Source organism: Pelobates fuscus, chromosome 12, assembly GCF_036172605.1.
Source record: "Pelobates fuscus isolate aPelFus1 chromosome 12, aPelFus1.pri, whole genome shotgun sequence".
Lineage (NCBI taxonomy): Eukaryota > Metazoa > Chordata > Amphibia > Anura > Pelobatidae > Pelobates > Pelobates fuscus.
This window is the reverse complement of record NC_086328.1, coordinates 71,029,987-71,054,334: the sequence shown is the minus strand read 5'-3', so window position 1 is coordinate 71,054,334 and position 24,348 is coordinate 71,029,987. Positions and strand designations below refer to the sequence as shown.

The 24,348-nt window shown below is 43.4% G+C and overlaps 1 protein-coding gene across 1 annotated transcript in view; it reads right to left on the bottom strand.

The window, feature by feature from the left end:
* Nucleotides 1-24,348, bottom strand: part of TSNAXIP1 (translin associated factor X interacting protein 1) — a 164,870-nt gene that overhangs the window by 56,999 nt on the left and 83,523 nt on the right. The window contains exons 7-8 of the mRNA XM_063437280.1: nt 10,374-10,509; nt 3,707-3,876 (exon numbers count right to left, since the gene is read on the bottom strand). Coding sequence (XP_063293350.1) covers nt 3,707-3,876; nt 10,374-10,509 — 306 coding nt within the window. The remainder of the gene's footprint in view (nt 1-3,706; nt 3,877-10,373; nt 10,510-24,348) is intronic.

Sequence of the window (24,348 nt, the reverse complement as noted above, 5' to 3'; positions counted from 1 at the left end):
AACCAGTTGTTCACAGCCAGAGCACAGAACAACTAAGCAATGACAGTTGTGATCCTAGTGTGCCAGCTACTAGAACAAAATAAGAGCCAGTAGGTGCCAATATGATCCCCCATTATATACTCCTCTACCCCTCTGTTTAGCAGTTGTGGGACAGCTATGGATGCCCAGTAGTCAAGGTTCCCATCCCATTTGTGGTGGGATGGGGTCTGTAAATGAATAGTGAGAACCTGCCACTGCTACCTTGGCAGTTGTTCATACAAACACTATATTCGATAGAGTGCGTTCCTTGGGAAATCATCTCCAAAGTGTAAATAGCATTGTAAACCATTAAAGGGACACTCTAAACACAAAAATAACTTTACTTTAATGAAGTAGTTTTGATGTTTAGATCATGCCCCTGCACTGTCACCACTCAGTTCCCTGCCATTTACGAGTTAAATCACTTTGTTTATGCAGCCTTAACATAACACCCCTGGCTCTGACTCACATAGTCTACCTACACACTTCCAAAAAATCTCTATTTGTTTAACCTCCCTTATTGTACAGTGTGTTTAATTTCGAATTTCTTATCTTCTGCTCTGTTAATTGTCTGCTATAGCTTACAGCAGCCACTTGTGAATGAAAGTTCAAGTAATAGCACATCTAAAGTAAACCTAATGTGCTGTAACAATAAAACCTTTTTTATGGAGGCAGTGTGAGTCACAGTCAGGAGAGGTGTGGCAGAAGCATGGGAAGGAAGGAGGAAAAGAGAGAGAGAATGAGAGAAAGAGAGAGAGAAAAGAAAGAACAAATAAACCCTTTCTGGCACACAGCGATCAAGGGAAATGTGGCCAGATAGAAAAGCAGGTCAAGGAAATCTGTATTAAAGCAACACTGTCATGGCTGCATCTGTGTTTTTTTTTTTGTTTTTTTTTAACCCCCCCCCCCCCCTCCCGACTCCACTACGTCTAATTTTTTTCCTAGTCATTCCTAGTCATTTCATTACTATTGTTTTTATTTATTTTACAATATAATAAATTTATAAAAAAAATATATCATTTTTATTAGAACCTTTTAAGTCCTTCTTTTTTTGGAAACCTCAAGAATATCTTCCCAGGGGTAGTGCCATCCCCATTTAAATTGGCACAATACATATATACCTAGAGCCGGGACCCACAGGCTCAGGACCAGGTGAGCACACCATTTATCTCTAAATAATTGTGTTTTATAAACACCTCCTACACATTGGTCTGCTCTTTCTATTTTTGTCTTTGAGAAACACCCTATATCGAAGGAGACGGGCGGTGCTACCCCAAAACAAGCACACAGGCCGAAATATGGAGCCAGTGTTCTTATATACAGGCTCCCTCAAATGTGAGTGTTCCATTCATTTAGAAACCACCACTACAATTTTTATTACAATTTTATTATTATTTCAAAACCGTCTGCACTATATTGTATCTTTTATTTTGTTCTCAACATGTACTGTATACTCTATGATTGAATGAGAAACCATTTGGTAAGCTATACATGTTAAAGCGCTCTACTTGCTGGTATAAGTTCTCTGTCACTTACACCGCACTATAACTCCTTGATTTACTATGTTATTTATTTTGTGACAATTGTATTGCACATGTATCCTGACGAAAGTCCTGATATAGGACTGAAACATTGATCACTCGTGGCAGTTTCTCAATAAAGTTAAGTTAATTTTTTTTATCCTTTAAATTAAGTCCTTGGAGTTCTTTTCCTATCCTATTTCTATCAATTTTTGCTGACAAGCACCGGGCCATACCTACATTTTTACTGGAGTGCAAGCATTGGACAATGTTGTGTGTGTGTATATATATATATATATATGTTCACATTAGTGTAACTTTTATCAGCACCTGAGAAAGACCCATTGTGGGGTTGAAACGCGTTGTGTTATATTTGTTGTTTTTTACTTATTGTTAATACTCACCTTTTAAAACTTTCACCTTGGATTCTGGAGTTCCTGTTTTTGACAGCAGTACTTAGTTTCTGAAAAGTGTGACCGCTGAAAGCTTTATCTAATATCTCCTTAATGAGATGATATGCACTACAAGTCCTGAGCCTACTTCTAAGTGGCTCTGAAAAGTGTGAGTTTATTGACTATTTCCATAAATTCATATATTTTATATACAGGTTATGTTATGTGTATCTGTTTTTTATTCATTTAATATAGGATAGAAAAATCCAGTTACACTGGTCACCAAAGAAAAGTATATTGTAAGGAATATTTATGTTTTTCTTAAAAAGATGAGGTAATTAATTCCTTATTTTTATTTGTGTGTGCTTATCACCCCTTTTTTCACTTTACACTGTATCTCTATCGCTAAGTATATTTTAGTGACAATATATTTGGGTGAAGCAGCAGCACTGTTTTTTCGGTTCTTTCAATCTTGAGCGCCACCTATATTTTGGTTTTTCTGATTACAATCCAAGGTATAGTGCATGCTCAGAGAAGTTCAGCTTGTCAACAAAAAATAAAGAAGAGTCAAATGGAGTAACAAATGGCAAAGAAAACTATTTGTTGTAATTGTGAAATAAAAGTAGGTCAGGGAAGAGGAAAACACACCATGCATATGTATGAAATGCATGTGTATGTTATGAAATGTCTTAAATCACTAATCACTGATTGGGAATATACTAGTTCTCTGATAAACCGTTCTGGTGATAATAACCGCTATTTGAACATTTATGTGAAGAAGGCTTTGTTTTTTTAATAATACTTCTTATTCAATATAGCAATATAACAAAGTTGAAAGGGAAAGATAAAACAACTCTTGTGACTTCTGCGATAATAATTAGACCCCCCCTCCAAAAAAATCGGAAAAAGTTAAAACTAATAATTCTGATAAAATGTATCCAGTCCCAACATAGAAAGGGCTGGATACATTTTATCAGAATTTAGCATTTAACAAGTCTTAAGTAATGGAGTCCCCCTCTTACCCTTATTACATATGTTACACACAAGATGTATTCACTCAGTGATGTGTCTATCGCGAGGCAAACAAGGCATTTGCCTTGGGCGGCACTTTGCAAAAAAAGCCACCCCCAAACGCTCAGGCAGATCCCTTGTTTGCCTCGTGTCTTGGGGGGCTCAAGAGCTGGCCACTTTTGAGCCCCCCCCCCGAGGCCGGCGGTGGGCAGTGAGGGAGCTTAATGAAACCGGGAGCCGGAATAGGACGTCACTCCGGCTCCCAGCATCACTAAGTGGTGCGTGAGGGAGCTGAGCTCCCTCGCCGCCTATTCAGCCTGTCTGCCTAGCAGCCCCACTGGACCGCAGGTAAGTAATCCACTTCAGCTCTCCCAAGTATGCTGGGTGGATTTAAATTAAAATGTAAAAAATAATTTGTGAGTCTTGGTGGAAATGTGTGTGTGTGTGAGTGAATGTGTGTGTCTGTGTGTGCGTCTGTCAGTGAGTGTCCAAGTAATAGTGTGTGTCTGTCTATCAGTGAGTGTCTGAGTACGTCTGTCTATCAGTGTGTCAAATCAGTGAGTGTGTGTGTATGTCATTGTTTGTCAGTGTATATGAGAGTGTGTGTATCAGTGAGTGTGTGCATCTGTCAGTGAGTGTGCGTCTGTCAGTGAGTGAGCGTCTGTCAGTCAAAGTGTGGCCTTGACAGGAAGGGGTGGGGAAAATGTAAATTAGGGGAGCACAAATCCTAAATACATCACTCTACACCTGGCTACAAAGCAATACCTTTTGTGAGTATTCTGCAAGTTTTTTCTCCAGGTTATTAAAGTTTCTCCTGGGAACAACATCTCCATAATCAGCTTTCATTGTATTTAGTTCAACCTGCACTTGAGTTAGATCTTTTCGGGCCACCCTTAATGCAATTGCTAACGTCACAGGGTCTTCTCCATGTTCATCTACAACAAAGATTATAAAAGATTATGACAAATATTGAAGCCAGGAATAATTTGCACTGAAATTAATTTTTCATTTTATACATTTACATTTTTTTTATCTGCACAGCAGAGTCTGTTACTGGATACATAAGTATTGGCAATTTTGTACTTGTACATTTTAAAGAGACACTTCAGGCACCAAAACAACTTCCTCTAAATTAAGTTGCTATGGTGCCAGGAGGCCCCTGGAGGCACTCTTCCCTTAAGGGGTTAAACCGTTCTTGAACACACACAGGCCATTATTATCAGGTTATGGCAAAGTAGGATAGCTTAACAGCTTTTAAGTACAAGATGCATTTAGTGTCTGTCCTTCTTGATGGTAAGGCCCTGCCCCCTACCCTCTGCCCCATTAATTTAACAAAATCACTTCCTCATCAGTTTATTTTTTACTTGTTTAATTCCCCAAAAAGTTAAACTTTTGAGATTTTGATTATGATATATATTTTTCAAATGATAATATACATTTGTAACATTACATAACCGGTCCTCATGCCGGCCGGGGTCCTCTGTTTTGGTCACCCCGAACACCTAAATTGTCGTGCAGCCCATGCAGGGAAAGGGTCTCTGATGGGCCACACGCGTTAAATGCCACATGCATTCACAGGGTCCACTTTTAAAGTAATAAATGCTGCTCGCACTCTGAGAGCGTTCTTAAAGGTGAAATGGATTCATCTTAAGTCTAATTGGGCGCAGACACCAAAGGAAAACACCACATAGTATTTAAACATTCCTGACCCAATTTGCTTTGCCCTTCTGGGGTTTTCGTTCACAGTGTCCTTTAGTGCATTCCTTGATTCATATTATTTTCTGCTATTGACCTTGGCTTTGTACTTGACCCTGAGTTTCTCTGTAACCCTTATCTGTCCTGTTTACCTGTCTGCTTGATTTACCGTGTACCTGACCTCAGGTTGTTCACGGTTTCACTGTTTCTCCGTTACCCTGACTGTTATTTGACTACGGTTTATCTTTTTATAATGTTTATTGATGTTTAAGTCCGCCCACTCTAAGGCCCGGTAATACGTTTATTCTAGTGCATTGGATTCCTGTAAGATATAGGGCTCAATTTAAAATTGTGGTTCTTTCTTATAAATCTCTACACAATACTGCTCCAACCTATCTATCCTCCCTAATACACAAGTATGTCCTGTCTAGGTCCCTACACTCTGCTGAAGACCTACATCTATCCTCTGTTTGTACTCCCACCTCTGAGGCTTGCCTTCAAGACTTCTCTAGGGCTGCACCGTTCCTGTTAAACTCCCTTCCCTTCTCCATTAGATAGTCACACAGTCTCCATTCCTTTTAAAAAAAATAGTTGAAAACTAAATTCTTCAGGAAAGCGTACCAATTAAACTGCTAATAACACCCCCCACCCTGATTAGTGTCTTTTTTATAACAGTGAGAAGCCACTGGATGATTGCGAGTAGTATTTAGGGCCCCCACCCACCGCTCAGGGGTGGGGGCCAGGGGGGAGGACATTAGGTCCCCCTCCTTATTAGTATTTAGGGCCCCCACCCACCGCTCAGGGGTGGGGGCCGGGGGAAGGACAATAGGTCCCCCCCCATCATTTTACTTAAGGGCCCCCACCCGCCACTCAGGGGTGGGGGCCGGGGGGGGCAATAGTTCCCCCCTTTAGTTTAAAAGCCCCCCTTATTAGTATTTCAGGGGGGTCCAGTGGGAGGACATTAGGTCCCCCCCCTTATTAGTGTTTAGGGCCCCCACCAACCGCTCAGGGGTGGGGACCAGGGGGAGGACATTAGGTCCCCCCCTTATTAGTATTTAGGGCCCTCACCTGCCGCTCAGGGGTGGGGGCCGGGGGGAGGACATTAGGTCCCCCCCCTTATTAGTATTTAGGGCCCCCACCCACCGCTCAGGGGTGGGGGCCAGGGGGGAGGACATTAGGTCCCCCTCCTTATTTTACTGTAGGGCCCCCACACACCGCTCAGGGGTGGGGGCCAGGGCGGAGGACATTTTTGCCACAGGCTGCTCACTGTTTAATAGACATGCCCCTACTCGCGGTATAATTTACTAATACTAAGTAATCTTTACTTAGTATTAGTAAATTTGGCTGAAAGACCAATTTAGGTCTTTCAGCCTTTTAGTAGATAGCTCCCTAATACCGTGGGAATTTTTTTTATTTATTTATTTATTATTGCCATTTATATAGCGCCAACAGATTCCGTAGCGCTTTACAATATTATGAGAGGGGGATTTAACTATAAATAGGACAATTACAAATAAACTTACAGGAACAATAGGTTGAAGAGGACCCTGCTCAAACGAGCTTACATTCTATAGGAGGTGGGGTGTAAAACACATTAGGAATACCCTGAGTTAGCTTTGTGCTGCAGGGGCATTAGGACAGGAATTTACACTCAAATAAGGTGGGCTGCCCTTTAGGAGAGGGCAAGAGACAGGTATGTGAGGTAAGGGTTAGTCTTGGAGGCCATAAGCTTTCCTAAAGAGATGGGTTTTAAGGCACTTCTTAAAAGATGCAAGACTAGGGGAGAGTCTGATGGCGGTAGGCAGGCTATTCCATAGGAAGGGAGCCGCCCGCGAGAAGTCCTGCAAGCGCGAGTTGGCCGTACGAGTGCGGACAACGGACAGGAGGTGGTCACGGGCAGAACGGAGAGACTGAGAAGGGACATACCTGTGGATCTGTGAGGAGATATAAGAGGGGCTAGAGTTGTTCAGTGCTTTATAGGTGTGAGTTAGTACCTTGAATTGACTCCTATAGCATACAGGAAGCCAATGTAAGGACTGGCAGAGGGGTGAGGTGTGAGAGAAACGACTAGAGAGGAAAATCAATCTAGCAGCAGCATTCATTACGGACTGTAAGGGTGCAGTACGGCTATTGGGAAGACCAATCAGGAGAGGGTTACAATAATCCATGCGGGAAATTACTAGAGCATGGACAAGCTCCTTGGTAGTATCTGGTGCAAGAAAGGGGCGGATGCGGGCTATGTTTTTAAGATGGAATCTACAGGATTTGGCAACATGCTGGATGTGAGGCTCAAAGGTGAGACCAGAGTCAAGTATGACGCCAAGACAGCGCGCTTGCAAGGATGGACTAATGTTGGTACCACAAACTTGGAGGGAGAGCGAAAGATGAGGATCAGTATTAGGAGGAGGAAAGACAAGGAGCTCAGTTTTTGAGAGATTGAGTTTCAGAAAGCGGGAGGACATCCAGTCAGAGATGGAAGAAAGGCAAGCAGTGACACGTTGCAGGACGGCAGGGGAGAGGTCCGGGGAGGAGAGATATAGCTGGGTGTCATCAGCGTACAGGTGGTAGTGAAATCCAAAAGAGGTAATAAGTTTGCCAAGAGAGGCAGTATAAAGAGAAAATAGAAGGGGACCAAGGACGGAGCCTTGGGGAACGCCAACTGAGACAGGGCAAGGGGAGGAGGTATCATTAGAAAAGGAGACACTGAATGAGCGTTGGGAGAGATAAGAGGAAAACCATGAGAGGACAGAGTCACAGAGACCAAGCGATTGAAGAGTTTGAAGAAGGAGAGCATGATCAACGGTGTCAAAGGCCGCTGAGAGGTCAAGAAGAATTAGTATGGAGTAGTGGCCTTTGGATTTAGCTGCGATTAGGTCGTTAGTAACTTTGATAAGGGCAGTCTCTGTAGAGTGGAGAGGGCGGAAGCCAGATTGAAGGGGGTCAAGGAGAGAGTTGGAATTGAGGAAATGAGACACACGGGTAAAGACAAGTCTTTCCAGAAGCTTTGAGGAAAAAGGGAGCAGGGATATGGGACGGTAGTTAGAGGGGGTGGATGGGTCGAGGGATGGTTTTTTTAGTATAGGTACTACAGTGGCATGTTTAAGGTCAGCAGGGACGATGCCAGAAGAGAGCGAGCAGTTGAAGATGTGTGTTAGAGAAGGCACAAGACAAGTGGAGAGAGATCTAATAAGGTGAGATGGGACAGGATCGAGCGGGCAAGTGGTGGGGCGAGAGGAGCAAAGAAGAGCAGCCACCTCTTGGTCAGTAGCTGGGGAGAATGTCTGAAGGGTAGGAAAGGCATGATCTATGTGTGATTGAGAAACAGAAAGGCAAGGAGGGGAGAATTCTTTCCTTAGCTTAGGAATTAGGGAGTTATCTATTATTCATTACACTGACAGGCTAAGTAACTTACATTTTATATGAATGTATGTTACTTGATTGTTGTAAGTGTTGCAAATGCTTACAGCTGAATCCTGGCTATGTTTGTATACTTTTTATTTAAAATTGTATACAATGTAACATTCTTCTTCTTTCACTGGGTATGTATATTAGTACTTAGGCAATACTGTGCTTCAGAACATTGGCACTTTGACACTTCGACACTTCAGAAATTCTGTAATTTCTGAACTTCGGGACCTCTGCAATTCGGCACTTTGGCAATTCGGACATTCGGAAGTACCCAAATGTCCGAATTTCCCAAAATTAGTCCGAATTCATATTCGGACCGAAACGAATTGCAAATGTCTAATAGGGAGCGGTATTAGCAGTAGAAAGAGGGAAGTGCTCATGCCATTGTACAGAACACTGGTGAGACCTCACTTGGAGTATTGTATGCAGTACTGGAGACCGTATCTCCAGAAGGATATTGATACTTTAGAGAGTTCAGAGAAGGGCTACTAAACTGGTGCATGGATTGCAGGATAAAACTTTCAAGGAAAGGTTAAAGGATCTTAGCATGTATATCTTGGAGGAAAGACGAGACAGAGGGGATATGATAGAAACATTTAAATACATAAAGGGAATCAACACAGTAAAGGAGGACACTATATTTAAAAGAAGAAAAACTACCATAACAAGAGGACAAAGTCTTAAATTAGAGGGGCAAAGGTTTAAAAATCATTTCAGGAAGTATTACTTAACTGAGAGGGTAGTGGATGCATGCAATAGCCTTCTAGCTGGAGTGGTAGAGGTTAACACAGTAAAGGAGTTTAAGCATGCGTGCGATAGGCATAAGGCTATCCTAGCTATAAGATAAGGCCAGGGACAATTACATTATTTAGAAAATTGGGCAGACAGCATATAATGGTTCTTATATGCTGTTACATTCAATGTTTCTATGTTTCTCAAGGCAGCTAGGACCATAGTAACCAATAAAACAATTGGTAACACACTATGCCATGAAGGACTGAAATCCTGCAGGATCTGCAAGGTCCCCCTGCTCAAGAAAGCACATGTACAGGCCTGTCTGAAGTTTGCCAATGAAAATCTTAATGATTTAGAGGAGAACTGGGTGAAAGTGTTGTGGTCAAATGAGACCAAAATTGAGCTCTTTGGCATCAACTCAACTCGCCGTGTTTGGAGGAGGAGGAATGCTGCCTATGACTATAAGAACACCATCCCCACCGTCAAACATGGAGGTGGAAACATTATGCTTTGGGGTGGTTTTTCTGCTAAGAGGACAGAACAACTGCACCGCATCAAAGGGACGATGGACGGGGCCATGTACCGTCAAAGCTTGGGTGAGAAACTCCTTCCCTCAGCGAGGGCATGGAAAATGGGTCATGGGTGGGTATTCCAGCATGACAATGACCCAAAACACACAGCCAAGACAACAAAGGATCTGTCTCAAGAAGAAGCACATTAAGGTCCTGGAGTGGCCTAGCCAGTCTCTAGACCTTAATCCCATAGAAAATCTGTGGGTGGAGCTGAAGGTTCGAGTTGCCAAACGACAGCCTCGAAACCTTAATGACTTGGAGAGGATCTGCAAAGAGGAGTGGGACAAAATCCCTCCTGAGATGTGTGCAAATCTGGAGGCCAACTACAAGAAACGTCTGACCTCTGTGATTGCCAGCAAGGGTTTTGCCACCAGGTACTAAGTCGAAGGGGTCAAATACTTATTTCACTCATTGACATGCAAATCAATTTATAACTTTTTTTGACATGCGTTTTTCTAGATTTATTTTTTGTTATTCTGTCTCTCACTGTTAAAATACACCTACCATTAAAATTATGGACTGATCATTTCTTTGTCAGTGGGCAAACATTCAAAATCAACAGGGGATCAAATACTTTTTTCCCTCACTGTACATATACACACATGCACGCGCACACATACACACATACATACACATTTTGTCAGAAATATGTGATACTCGCAAGTGCAAACAAACACCAAAATATATACATGACACACATTTGCAAACCATCAATAAAAGATCAAGATAATATTAAGGAAAGAGACATTCATCTAAAATAATAAATATATATACATCAAATATAATTTAACAATCATCTGGTGTATGTAAAATAACTTACAGACTACTATATATCAAACTGAAATGAACACAGTCACTTCTTTGGGTTGTATGCTATGAAATGGGCTCCTGTATATGCTTGAAGCCATAGACTGCTCACACATTCCAATAATAATACGTTTTATGTGTTGAATAATTAAGAGTTAAAATTTGCTAAGAAGTGGTGTTACAGAACCAACTAATTATACAAACTGCATAAATACCAGTTTTGTAAGCTGTTTTCATGGCTTCTTGTTGGTATTTGAATGCATTAATTTCAGCAATAAGGAGTTTCCGAGCATCACTCTCATTTCTAAATAGTAAGTACGTATTGGCCATTTCTTCAAGCAGCTTAGACACCTGTGGAGAGGTCAAAAGTGATGGAAAAATGAAATATGGTGGGAAACAAAAGCAGCACAAATCAAGCCCAATAGTTAATCTGTACAAATCCATGTTTCAATGCAAAGCAGAAATACATAGATAAAATATCAGTGCTTGAGCTAGATATGTGGATAGGAAGGTGAAGTCATAGCTCTTAGGATAAAGGGCATACCATGCATTCACAAAGTTGTGGGTGGAGAGCAATTTTGGTGTATAGATCATGCCCTTGCAGTCTCTCTACTCAATTATCTGCCATTTAGGAGTTAAATTACTTTAGTTTCTGTTTATGCAGCTTTTTTTTTTGTAAATCATTTTTTATTGAGATGATTACAGATGGAAAATAGTGCTAGTGTACGTCAGCATGTCAGAGTAAATAATTTCATTGCATGTTGCAAGTAGGTCTGGCATATAAAGACATTTCATTTGATAGAACATAAAGAAATTAGTTGATTGCGTACATTACGGAACACAAGTTAGAACCATACATATAACAGATATCTATTCATATGATAAAATTACACATTTTACTGATTAGGACACAAATGTGGTAAAAACTTGTTTATTCATTTATATTTTTATATTGTAAAAAATGTGTGTGTGTCTGTGGGCGCTGAGTTTGTGTAAGGGTGCTGTGTGTGTAAGGGTGCAGTGTGTGTGTGTTTGTGAGGGTGGTATGTGTGTGTGAGGGCACTGTGTGTGTGTGAGGGTGCTGTTAGTGTGTGTGTATGTGTAAGGGTGCTGTGTGTGTGTGTGTTTGTAAGGGTGGTGTGTGTGTGTGTGTAAGGGTTCTGTGTGTGTGAGGGTCCCTTGTGTGTGTGACAGGGTGCTGTGTGTGTATGTGACGGTACTCTAACTGTGTGTCTGCTGTGTGTGTATGTGCAAGGGTGCTGTGTGGGTGCGGGTGCTGTTAGTGTATGCTGTGTGTGTAAGGGTGCTGTTTGTGTGTGCTGTGTGTGTAAGGGTGCTGTTAGTGTGTGTGCTGTGTGTGTATGTGTAAGGGTGCTGTGTATATAAGGGTGCTGTGTGTGTAAGGGTGCTCTATGTGTGTGCTGTGTAAGGGTGCTGTGTGTATGTGGGTGCTGTTTGTGTGTATTGTGTGGGGGTGGGGGGACCATTTAGGAAATATCCCCCCTCCCTTCTTACCCTTTGTAGGGAGGGGGGACCGTGCTGCTGCCATCTCTGGTGGTCCAGTGGTGAGTGAACTCTAGCCTGCAGGGCTAGAGTTCACTCTCACAAGATCTGAGCGTTGCCGCAGCAACACTCTGACCACGCGAGAGGAACCCGGCGGAGCTGCTGGCTAGAGCTCCCCAGGTCCTCTCCTGCCTTCCTCCCTGCCTGTCTTTGATCTCCCTCACCAGTCCATGGAGGCACATAGTGCGGGCCGCAGGGTTTAGGGTGTGCCCAGGCACACCCTGTGCGCACGCCTATGCTGACCGTGAACCTTTGCCCAATCGCAGAAGCTTGACTGGGGTCGCTTTCAGGAGCTCCTACACCCAGCCAGGCTGAAGCTTTCCTTTTAGGCAGGTATCATCCCCTCTGCCAATTCAGCTGCAGTCCTTCTTCCAGACAGGGTTTGTCCCCTCTGCTTATTCCTTGCAGCTCTCTCATTCCAGGCAGGTATCGTCGTCTCTGCTTATGACGCTGTAGTTTTTCTATCAGGCAGGTATCCGGAACACTGCCTATAATGTGGTTATAGCTATTGCTCTCAGGCCTAACTCTCTTGATTTATCTCAGGGCCAGAGGGATCATGCAACCAGCCAACAGGTCTGAAGACTCTGTCATTGGGATCCCTACAAATCCACACAGAACACCCAGTTCCAAAAGGAACTTACATGCACTACTTTAACTCGGGACTAGACCATATGATAATTATACAAGGATTGGGGTGACATTCTTAATAAAATATAAATAACCGAAACATATCTAAAATCAAACAGGGAATTATAATAGCATAATAACATACTTATAAAGGGGACGGGGAAGAACATATTTAGCGCCAAATATCTCTCCTGCCTTCAGAATTAGCAATATGCAAATCTACCTGAATATGCAAATTAACAAGCCTTGCTTTACGGGCTTCATAGCCAAATCCATTTAGCATCAGTAGGACAGGAGAGCACACAAAACAATTTACAGTATACACACACATTTGTAAACACCCTATAAGAGGCACAGAGTGACTTAGACATTGGAGCCATTTAGGAACCATTGTAAAGTGTCCTTCTGCTCCCAGTGATGGTGACTACCGTCACAATCCCCTTTCCCAACCAGCCAGGAGAGTGGTGATTGGAAGGAAGGTACCCTAGACTATGGTGAATGATTTCTCCCGGAGAGCTAGTGGGCGCCCGCATTCGTTTGTCACAAGGAGCTCCCAACAGTTGACCAGCCACAAGCTCATATTTTTGAGCTTTAACCACATCTACGGTCAGTTAGAACTTTACCTCAGTTGCGATCTGGCTACACTTCATGGATCTGAGCGCTATTTGGAGAACTTAGGCACTTAGACCAGAGCTATCCAGGGATATAAATATGTGGGGACCTGTTTTTAGTATGTTTTAGGGTGTTTTATACATTGTAACGCGTGTAAACGGGAGATAATTAGTTTAAGCAAAGGCAAATTCACTTATCTCCCAGACACAAAGACGCCTGGGCAGGTTTACAGTTTCTTGAATAGGGACTCCATGCTGGGGGTCGTGTATATAACCAGGGGCCTTGGCCTAATAAAACCAGTTGTGTTGTACCCTTCATCAAGTCTGGACTGATGTTTGGGTATATGGGAGAAAGAGCGCTACAATCACTGAAGCCTTGCAGGAATTGGGAGAACATTGGACTGACCACTCTGGGTACATGCGGTCCGTCACATCATACGTACCCGGATAGCTCTTGTCTGAGCATCCAAGTTGTCCAAATAGTGCCCTGATCCACAAGGAATTGTCGCCACTGGGGTAAAGTTTTGACCGGCCACACACGTGGGTGAAGACCAAAATAGTTCCAAAGCGAAAGGGGTTTTGGCCGGTCAAATATCGGAAGTTCCTGTGGTCAAATAAATGGGGGCTCTCCCTGGCTCTTAGGGAGCGATTGTTCCTCATAGTCCATAGTACCTTCCCTCCAATTAGTGCTCTGGCCAGGAAAGGTGTAAACACAAGGGGTAAAAGTGACCAGGGAAGTGAGAGAAAAGTAGCCGAAAATAGTTCCAGGGCAATGACGGCTAAATGGCCGTCACAGAGACAGAGCTTTGGCCATGAGGAACACAGTTAATTCGGGAAATACAGGGGGGATACGGGCAACAGAACGGGGATGGGACAGGTCCGCCACAAAGTGCTTATATACCCATAACAATAAGGTTTTTACCCACCACACATATGAACCAAGTGCAGCATTGAGTTTTGGCATGTGGTTGAACTTCAGGCCACAAGCAGTGATAGGATTTAGAACATTTTCTTAGCAACATGCATTCTAGAGCTTTTTGGAATGTGCAACCACAGGGTCGCAAAAAGCAAATACATAACAGTGGTATGAGCTTCAGTCTGTAACCCAGGTGAAGGCTGGAGCACAGGGAATATAATAATAACCACAGGAAAAGCAGTGGCAGACAAACAGTTAAAAAATGAATCCAGTAATTAAAAGCGAGCTGAGATGTATATATATACACTGCTCAAAAAAATAAAGGGAACACAAAAATAACATCCTAGATCTGAATGAATTAAATATTCTTCTGAAATACTTTGTTCTTTACATAGTTGAATGTGCTGACTAGAGTTGAGCGAACCCGAACTGTAAAGTTCGGGTTCGTACCGAACATTAGGTTTTTTGGACCCTGGACCCGAACACGGACATATCACTGTATGTTCGGGTTGGAGTTCGTGTTCGGCGATTTAATAGCGCGTTTTCAAAGGCTGCAGGGCAGCCAATCAACAAGCGTTTGACTTGTGTGCCCTTAGAAGCCATCACAGCCATGCCTAGTAATGGCATGGCTGTGATTGGCCAGTGCAGCATGTGACCCAGCCTCTATATATAAGCTGGAGTCGCGTAGCGCCGCACGTACATGCGGTCTTCTTAGTGTAGGGAGAGGATGCTGCCGCTTATAGGGACAGCTTAGGAAAGAATTCTGCAAACTAGTACATTAGTGGGATGGGGTGCACTTAATATCTGAGAGTCAAATAGAAGCTTCAAATACCGCGGTTACATCAGAGTTTTAAAAAGTAAATTTTTTTTGGTGCTAAATAGTACATTAGTGGGGTAGTACATTAGTGGGGTGCACTTCATATCAGAGAGTAAAATAGAATCGTCAAATACTGCTGTCACATTGCAGTTTTAAAACGTAAAAAAATTTGGGTGCTAAAAAGTACATTAGTGGGGTGCACTTCATATCCGAGAGTCAAATAGAAGCGTCTAATAGTGTGCTTACAGCGCAGTGGTAAACATTCTTATTTTCTGGGTGTTAATCTGCTAAATAGTACACTTTGTGGCCTGCTCTTCATATCTGAGAGTCAAATAGAAGCGTCTAATAGTGCGCTTACTGCGCAGTTGTAAACATTCTAATTGTTTTGCTGCTAATCTGCTAAATAATACATTTGCGGCCTGTGGTGCACTTCATATCTGAGAGTCAATTAGAAGCGTCAAATAGTGCGCTTACTGCGCAGTTGTAAACATTCTAATTGTTTTGCTGCTAATCTGCTGCTTACATTGGAGTTTTAAAATGTCAATTTTTTTTTTTGGTGCTAAATAGTATATTTGGGGTGTTCACTTCAAATCTGAGAGTCAAATCGAAGCGTAACTTTGATTCGAATTTACTACATTGGTCACTTGTAATATTGTTTCACACCTACAACACTTGTTACACAGATCTAAGTGATAGAAAACAGATTGATATTTTCTACAGTAGCCAAAATTAAATAAAATAAATCAATTCTTAATTACTCATTGTTTAACAGCCTGTAAAATAATAATAGCAAGGAACTGGAAGGGAGATACCGCATTTAACATCAAATTAATAACAATGCAGTTGATTTACCAAATTAAAAGAGAAGGATCACTGCAGGTTTCTGAATGATAATTTGAGCCTATGGGCAAACTGGGAAAAAAAAAATACTACAAATGTAATATTGATACAATTTGAAATAAGAAACAGAAGTTGGAAGTATGTAGAACTCTCGTGGGGGGTGGGTTGTTTTTGTTTTCTTTTTGTCTATGTGTTTATGTGTATGAATACGAATGTTTTAAATACTTTTTTGTACAATGTAATTATGGTGATAAATTCAACATTAAAAACAGAAGTAAAAAAAAACCCCGATATTTTCTACAGTAGAAACTACCAGATAACAAGCTGCTATATTTAAACCAGTGATCAATAGCTAAGGGGTACTTCACTAATATTGTAATTCTGGAGCAATACCCTCACAAGTCAAACTGAGAGGTCAGTTTATAGGAAAAACTGTTGCCTGGATACAATTCTAAAACTATTTCCAAATGTCCTTTGCAGACTTTACATGCTGGAAAAACACAGGTATCAACTGCTGTGGCTTTCTGCAGCATGCATACCGGCAAGGAGGGCAGGGTTGAGGAGTAGGTGGAAGATGATGTGGAGGATGATGAGGTCCTAGACCCCACATGGAATTAAGGTCATGCGAGTGACGTGTGCAGTTTGGATGAAGAGGCGCTGGTCACACAGAGGCACCAGCACAGCATAAGAGGGAGCAGGGTGCAAAAGCGGAGCGGCCGTCCCCTAGCGCTCGTCGGCATGTATTAGCTCGAGAATTACCAGTTATCCAAGTAATACATGTAGCGATCAAAGGATCCATAATAGACTTGAGCGAACCCGAACTGCAAAGTTGGGTTCGTACCAGATTTAACGATCCATTCGTGGTTTCACAGTGGTTTCCGGTGACCAGGTCCCAGACACTGTCTGGGCGGCAGTCCGAAAACCAGGACCCAGTATGCCTGATGTTGAGGTTAGGAGTCACAGTGTGGAATGGATTAGCAGGGTCTGATGCAGGGTAACCGCACGCCCCCTGGTGTTGAGCACCAGCGTTTGTGCGGCCACATACCAGGACCCTGATGCAGCTTCAGTAAAAAGAGTACTTGATACCAGAAGCCATCACTAGACTGATCCGCAATTTGGAACTGGATGTGACATTCACTGTAGCGGCAGTGCGCGCTTTTGGCATTGTGACCCTGCTGCTGCTCGCCTGTCTGTGCTGCAGCGTAACTTTGGCCTTCCCGCTCACTGCCTCATGAGACTGTGCAAGCAACCGCAGGCGATAGTGGAGTTTTAACAGCAGCACGCACGGTTCAGTGGCTCTGCACCAGACTTCCCTCCAATTGATCAGAGTTAAAGGATTTCAAGTCGACTCATTAGAATTACAGGGCCTCTAAAGAGTATTGCTATTTGTCGTCACTACCTTTACGCGTCGGAAGTGGGTCATTTGCGCACCTGCTGCCTTCCTTGCATGTGGTAGCCGTTTCTCAGGGTCCCTGTACGGAATGGAACCCTGATTCCCCATTACCCGTGGTCACTATGGTAGGCGCAGAAACTGGCATCGAAAGTTGATATGGATGACATCCACATCCAGAGTCGCCGCCACGGGGATGTGCGATTTGCCCGAGGTTCTCTAGAGTCACCAAAGTTCCTGCGCAACTATAATGTCAACAGCTACTCTGCGGAACAGAGTTGTCTTTTTTTATATGTCCCAATATTTTGGGGGTTACCCCAATTAAAAAAAAATAAAAAATATATATATATATATATATATATATATATAAACAGTGTTGGCTACCTCATCCTCCTCCTCCACCACCACGGTAACTGCCTCCTCAACCTATGGGTCACGTAGTATAAACTAGGTACACATTAGCTGAGGCTTGTGAAGGCCTTTTCTCCATGCATCAGGAGTTAAGCATTTCTCCATACATCAGGACTGCAAGAAATGCACTGCAGGCCGCAAATGTTTCTTTTGTTGTATGTCTCAATATTTTGTGGGCTACCACAATAAAAACAAAACAAAAAAAAACCTTAAAAAACAGTGTTGGCTACCTCATCCTCCTCCTCCAACGCTGCTTTCTCCTCCACCGCCACGGTCACCGCCTCCTCAACCTATGGGTCACTTAGTATAAACTAAGTACACATTAGCAGAGGCTTGTGAAGGTCCTTTTCTCCATGCATCAGGAGTTGAGCATTTCTCCATGCATCCACTACCCTCTCAGTAAAGTAATACTTCCTGATATTGTTTTTAAACCTTTGTCCCTCTAATTTAAGACTATGTCCTCTTCTTGTTGTAGTTTTTCTTCTTTTAAATATAGTAAAGGAGGAGACTATATTTAAAAGAAGAAAAACTACCACAACAAGAGGACATAGTCTTAAATTAGAGGGACAAAGGTTTAAAAATAATATCAGGAAGTATTACTTTACTGAGAGGGTAGTGGTTGCATGGAATAGCCTTCCAGCTGAAGTGGTAGAGGTTAACACAATAAAGGAGTTTAAGCATGCGTGGGATAGGCATAAGGCTATCCTAACTATAAGATAAGGCCAGGGACTAATAAAAGTATTTAGAAAATTGGGCAGACTAGATGGGCCGAATGGTTCTTATCTGCCGTCACATTCAATGTTTCTATGTTTCTATGAAATGCACCGCAGGCCGCAAATGTTTCTTTTTTTGTATGTCCCAATATTTTGTGGGCTACCCCAGTTAATATATATATATATATATATATATATATATATATATATATATAAAAAATAGTGTTGGCTACCTCATCCTCCTCCTCCACCGCTGCTTCCACCTACACCACCACGGTCACCGCCTCCTCAACCTATGGGTCACTTAGTATAAACTATGTACACAATAGCAGAGGCTTGTGAAGGCCTTTTCTCCATGCATCAGGAGTTGATCATTTCTCCATGCATCAGGACTGCAAGAAATGCACCGCGGGCCACAAATGTTTCTTTTTTTGTATGTCCCAATATTTTGGGGGCTACCCCAACTAAAATAAAAAATAGATATAAATAAACAGTGTTGGCTACCTCCTCCTCCTCCTCCACCGCCGCTTCCACCTACACCGCCACGGTCACTGCCTCCTCAACCTATGGGTCACGTAGTATAAACTATGTACACAATAGCAGAGGCTTGTGAAGGCCTTTTCTCCATGCATCAGGAGTTGAGCTCAGTTTGAACAATGAAAGAGAATACCCTGCACTCAAACCCTCTCTCAAATTGATAATTCTAGTGATCCTCCTGACAGCCATGCTTTAGATTTTGATTTATGTTCTTCCAAAGCTAAAATCAAAGATTCCATCTAGTGCTATTTTATGGCTCAGCTGTATTTGCAATTTTTATGTTATTTTAAGTGATTTCCCTATCCACATTTGTTTGCAGGTCACTTGTCCTACTTTTACCCCCATTTTACTTGATTTTGCAGCTCTCTAGCTCTTTCCATAAGTTTTTTAGAGGCATTTTTGTGGCCAAACATTCGGGTCGCCATTGACTTCAATGGGGTTAGGGGTCAAGTTCGGGGTCAAGTTCGAGCCCGAACCCGGACTTTTTTCAAAGTTCGGCCGAACCCGCCGGGCCCGAACATCCAGGTGTCCGCTCAACTCTAGTGCTGACAACAAAATCACACAAAGGTCTGGATTTGGAGTCACACTCAAAATTAAAGTGGAAAGACACACTACAGGCTGATCCAACTTTGATGTAATGTCCTTAAAACAAGTCAAAATGAGGTTTAGTGGTGTGTGCAGCCTCCACGTGCCTGTATGACCTCCCTACAATGCCTGTGCATGCTCCTGATGAGGTGGCGGATAGTCTCCTGAGGGATCTCCTCCCAGACCTGGACTAAAGCATCTGCCAACTCCTGGACAGTCTGTGGTGCAACGTGACGTTGGTGGATGGAGTAAGACATGATGTCTCAGATGTGCTCAATTGGATTCAGGTCTGGGGAACAGGTGGGCCAGTCCATAGCATCAATGCCTTCGTCTTGCAGGAACTTCTGACACGCTCCAGCCACATGAGATCTAGCATTGTCTTGCATTAGGAGGAACCCAGGGCCAACCGCACCAGCATATGGTCTCACAAGGGGTCTGAGGATCTCATCTCGGTACCTAATGGCTGTCAGGCTACCTCTGGCGAAAACATGGAGGGCTGTGCGGACCCCCAAAGAAATGCCACCCCACACCATTACTGACCCACTGCCAAACCGGTCGTGCTGGAGGATGTTGCAGGCAGCAGAACGTTCTCCACGGCGTCTCCAGACTCTGTCACGTCTGTCACATGTGCTCAGTCTGAACCTGCTTTCATCTGTGAAGAGCACAGGGCGCCAGTGGCGAATTTGCCAATCTTGGTGTTCTCTGGCAAATGCCAAACGTCCTGCACGGTGTTGGGCTGTAAGCACAACCCCCACCTGTGGACGTCGTGCCCTCATACCACGCTCATGGAGTCGGTTTCTGACCGTTTGAGCAGATACATGCACATTTGTGGCCTGCTGGAGGTCATTTTGCAGGGCTCTGGCAGTGCTCTTCCTGTTCCTCCTTGCACAAAGGTGGAGGTAGCGGTCCTGCAGCTGGGTTGTTGCCCTCCTACGGCCTCCTCGATGTCTCCTGATGTACTGGCCTGTCTCCTGGTAGCGCCTCCATGCTCTGGACACTATGCTGACAGACACAGCACACCTTCTTGCCACAGCTCGCATTGATGTGCCAACCTGGATGAGCTGCACTACCTGAGCCACTTGTGTGGGTTGTAGACTCCGTCTCATGCTACCTCTAGAGTGAAAGCACCGCCAGCATTCAAAAGTGACCAAAACATTAGCCAGGAAGCATAGGAACTGAGAAGTGGTCTGTGGTCCCCACCTGCAGAACCACTCCTTGGGGGTGTCTTGCTAATTGCCTATAATTTCCACCTGTTGTCTATCCTATTTGCACAACAGCATGTGAAATTGATTGTCACTCAGTGTTGCTTCCTAAGTGGACAGTTTGATTTCACAGAAGTGTGATTGACTTTGAGTTACATTGTGTTGTTTAAGTGTTCCCTTTATTTTTTTGAGCAGTGTATATTTAAGGATGGCCTGTAGTTGTGGGAGGGGTTTGGGTCCTCTTTTTAAGGGTCTGCAATCCTCTCTCACATACCGTTATTGGTCTGGCGAGGTGAGTGTGACTACTTCCGTTCACTCACAAGTCGCCATCTTACAGAGCTTACCTATATCATAGTGGTCCTGGTTTCCTGGCTTTCAGTCCGTTTGTTTTGTTTACCTGACCCCTTACTGACAGCCCACTTCCTTCTACAGCTTCCACGGAGACTGACCTGGAAGTGTTCACTGAATCATAAGTGTTAGGCCCAAACTGTCACGCCACGGTCACAAAATATGTCATCATCTTGGTTTGGGTCTATTTCATTACTTACTGGTTTGTACATTCCTTTGCATGTTTTCGGTTGTTTTCGTGCCTGCTCGCACATACGCTTGCTTACAATACCTAACGTTGGGTGTTTTCGGGTCTTTCACCCGCACGAACAGTGACCCTGGTTCGGCTCCTTTCGTATATAATAAACTGATGCATGCTTTTTTTATAGTGTTCGTGTCAATTCGTGCGGACAAGTTATTTGTTTAAAACATATTGGAAATGCACAAACATCTAATCGCAGCATAGGGTGTTTGTGCGATTACTCCCGATAGCTTTTTGTTTCCAGGTTCACATAGGTATACGAATTGATGCAAAATTGGTTATAAGTTAGATCAATTGTTCATGTAGTGGATCTCCTTATTGGTTTAACGTGATATTACAGTTCCAATTATTGTTGTAAGTTTGGTATTATCTTGGGGGAGATTTTAGGTTATATTGGATTTATTCACATGCTGAACCTGCTATTTTGTTAATAGTTAATGAAGTGGTGGCCCAACAATGGTCCAAATACAATTGAGTGGGATCAGATGAGGGGGTAACCCTGGGGTAGGCAATAGTAGAAATGGAAAAAAGATATGTCCCAAATGTATAATAAGTGAAAAGTCTGTAAAATTCTTTATTTTAAAACTAAAAAGCACCTGCACACTTACCACAACTACCACGCATGTGGTCTTATTGTGGTAGTGTACAGGTCGAAGGCTAAATAAACCAAGTGAGGGTAATTTACAGTAGGAGGGGGAGTGAAAAAAAAACACTCTGAGTAGGAACACTACTCTGGGCTTCAGAAATACACAGAAGTAGCTGCTGGGTGCCCTAAGCACAAAATCAAATAAAAGGATACACAGTGGTAAATTATATAAAGCCCAGTATCTGTCTAAACTGGTGTGCAAGGAGTGTATCCAAAGACTGATACCTATGTGTCAATCTGATATGACAGTCTAGTTAGCAAATACTCTGAGCGGTAAGTGCCGTGTCAAAAAAGGTAGGCACTTTGGTCCTTATGAGGTTCTTGAGGAGACACACACCATGACGGTGGCGGCCAATTATCATTTTTTGCTCACTAACGGATCGGCTCATCACCTGTCTCGTTTCTGCTTGCAGGCATTCCGCGAGACTCTGTTCACCGCTTCCTGTCTTGCTACTTTTGCCCCACCATTCCGCCCCTCCTTTCCGAGACATGTTAATGGATTAAATGTTTTATTATCACACCCACAGAATCTTTCCCACCTAGCACTCTCGGTTAACACTAGGAAATCTTATGAAAGGGCTTTCACTAAATTCAGAGCCAATTTTCAAATTCATGACTTGTTTGCTACGGAGTCCTTATTGGCAGGGCCGGACTGGGGATACAAAGCAGCCCTGGAATTTTTTTTTATGCCAGCCCCATGTCATTGCGACATATATTGCCGTATGTAATATGTAAGGCTATATCTTACCACCCCAGATGACAGATGATTGAGTAATATATATATATATATATATATATATATATATATAATTTTTCTAATATAAAATATTGGTCCTTTCAGAGTAAAACTATAATGTAATTATACAGTAAGCATACTCACATGCAGACACAGACAATCTCACTGACACACGCAAGCTCATTGATACACAGCCTCATAGACAAACAATCTCACTGATATACATCAGCTCATTGACATAATAACACAAGCTCACTCACTCGCAGGCACACACATGCAAGCAAGCTCACTCACTAGCAGACGCACACACACACACACACACACAGCTTAATCTAGTGGTACTGGTGGTGCTGGTGTCTATAGCATGTCTCTACAGGTTTTCAACGTAAACACTGACTTTTCAGAGAAAAGGCAGTGTTTACATTGCTTCAAAGTGACACCGCTAGTGACAGTCACTCAGACGGTCACTAGAGGTGCTTCCTGTGTCATTGCATCTACATTCAGGGCCTCCACACTCTGGAGGCGCTGAACGTTCCCCATAGAGATACATTGATTCAATGCATCTCTATGAGGATATGCTGATTGGTGTAGTGTTTTGCAGCCAATCCTATGGCAAAGCATTGGATTGGCTGAGATCATCAAGCTTGATGATCTTAGCCATAGAGGCAGGGCCAGTCGAGGGGAGACCAGCACGCTACGTGGGGGAAAAAAAGGTGAGCAAAAACATTATTTTTAAAACACACATATACACCATGAATGACACAGAAACACACATATACCATGACACACACACACACCATGACACAGACAGAACCACACACACACACCATGACACACACCCCATGACGGGCAGACACATATCCCATGACAGACAGACAGACACACACACCATGACACAGACAGACACACACACACCATGACACAGACAGACACACACACCATACACACACCATGACAGACAGACACGCACACCATGACGGACAGACAGACACACACACACCATGACGGACAGACAGACACACACACACCATGATGGACAGACAGACACACACACACACACCATGACGGACAGACAGACACACACACCATGACGGACAGACAGACACACACACACCATGACGGACAGACAGACACACACACACCATGACAGACAGACAGATACACACACACCATGACGGACAGACAGACACACACACACCATGATGGACAGACAGACACACACACCATGACGGACAGACAGACAGACACACACACACCCCATGACGGACAGACAGACACACACACACACCATGATGGACAGACAGACACACACACCATGACAGACAGACACACACACACCATGACGGACAGACACACACCATGACGGACAGACACACACACCATGATGGACAGACAGAGACACACACACACCATGACGGACAGACACACACACACCATGACGGACAGACAGACACACAGACACCATGACGGACAGACACACACACACCATGACGGACAGACAGACACACACACACACCATGACACAGACAGACACACACACGCCATGACAGATAGACACACACACCATACAGACACCATGACAGACAGACAGACCACAACTGTCAGGGTACCTGTTGTCTCTACCTCTGTGGAGGTGAGACACTTGGACGTTCTTCCTCGCAAAAGGGTTGAATCACTCGTTCCTCGCAGTTCCCTCGGTCGTTTACACGCCGGCCGCGAGGGATCCACTTCCTTTTATGACGCGGCGTTCAGTAGCCGACGTCATGACGACAACCCAACCCGATCTGTCAATCAAGCCCCAAGCACGAATGAGGATTCGTCGGGGGCGTGATTACCTGTTTGGAACCAGGGTATAAAATAGGGCTTTCTACATTTGTTCATTGCCCTGTCGTGGTTCTAGCTTGTCTAGTCACTCAGTGCTCTTGTATTCTGTTAGTTTCTTTGGTTTTGACCCGGCTTGTCTGTTCTACCTTGTTTACCTCTATTACCCTTTGACTCGGCTTGTCT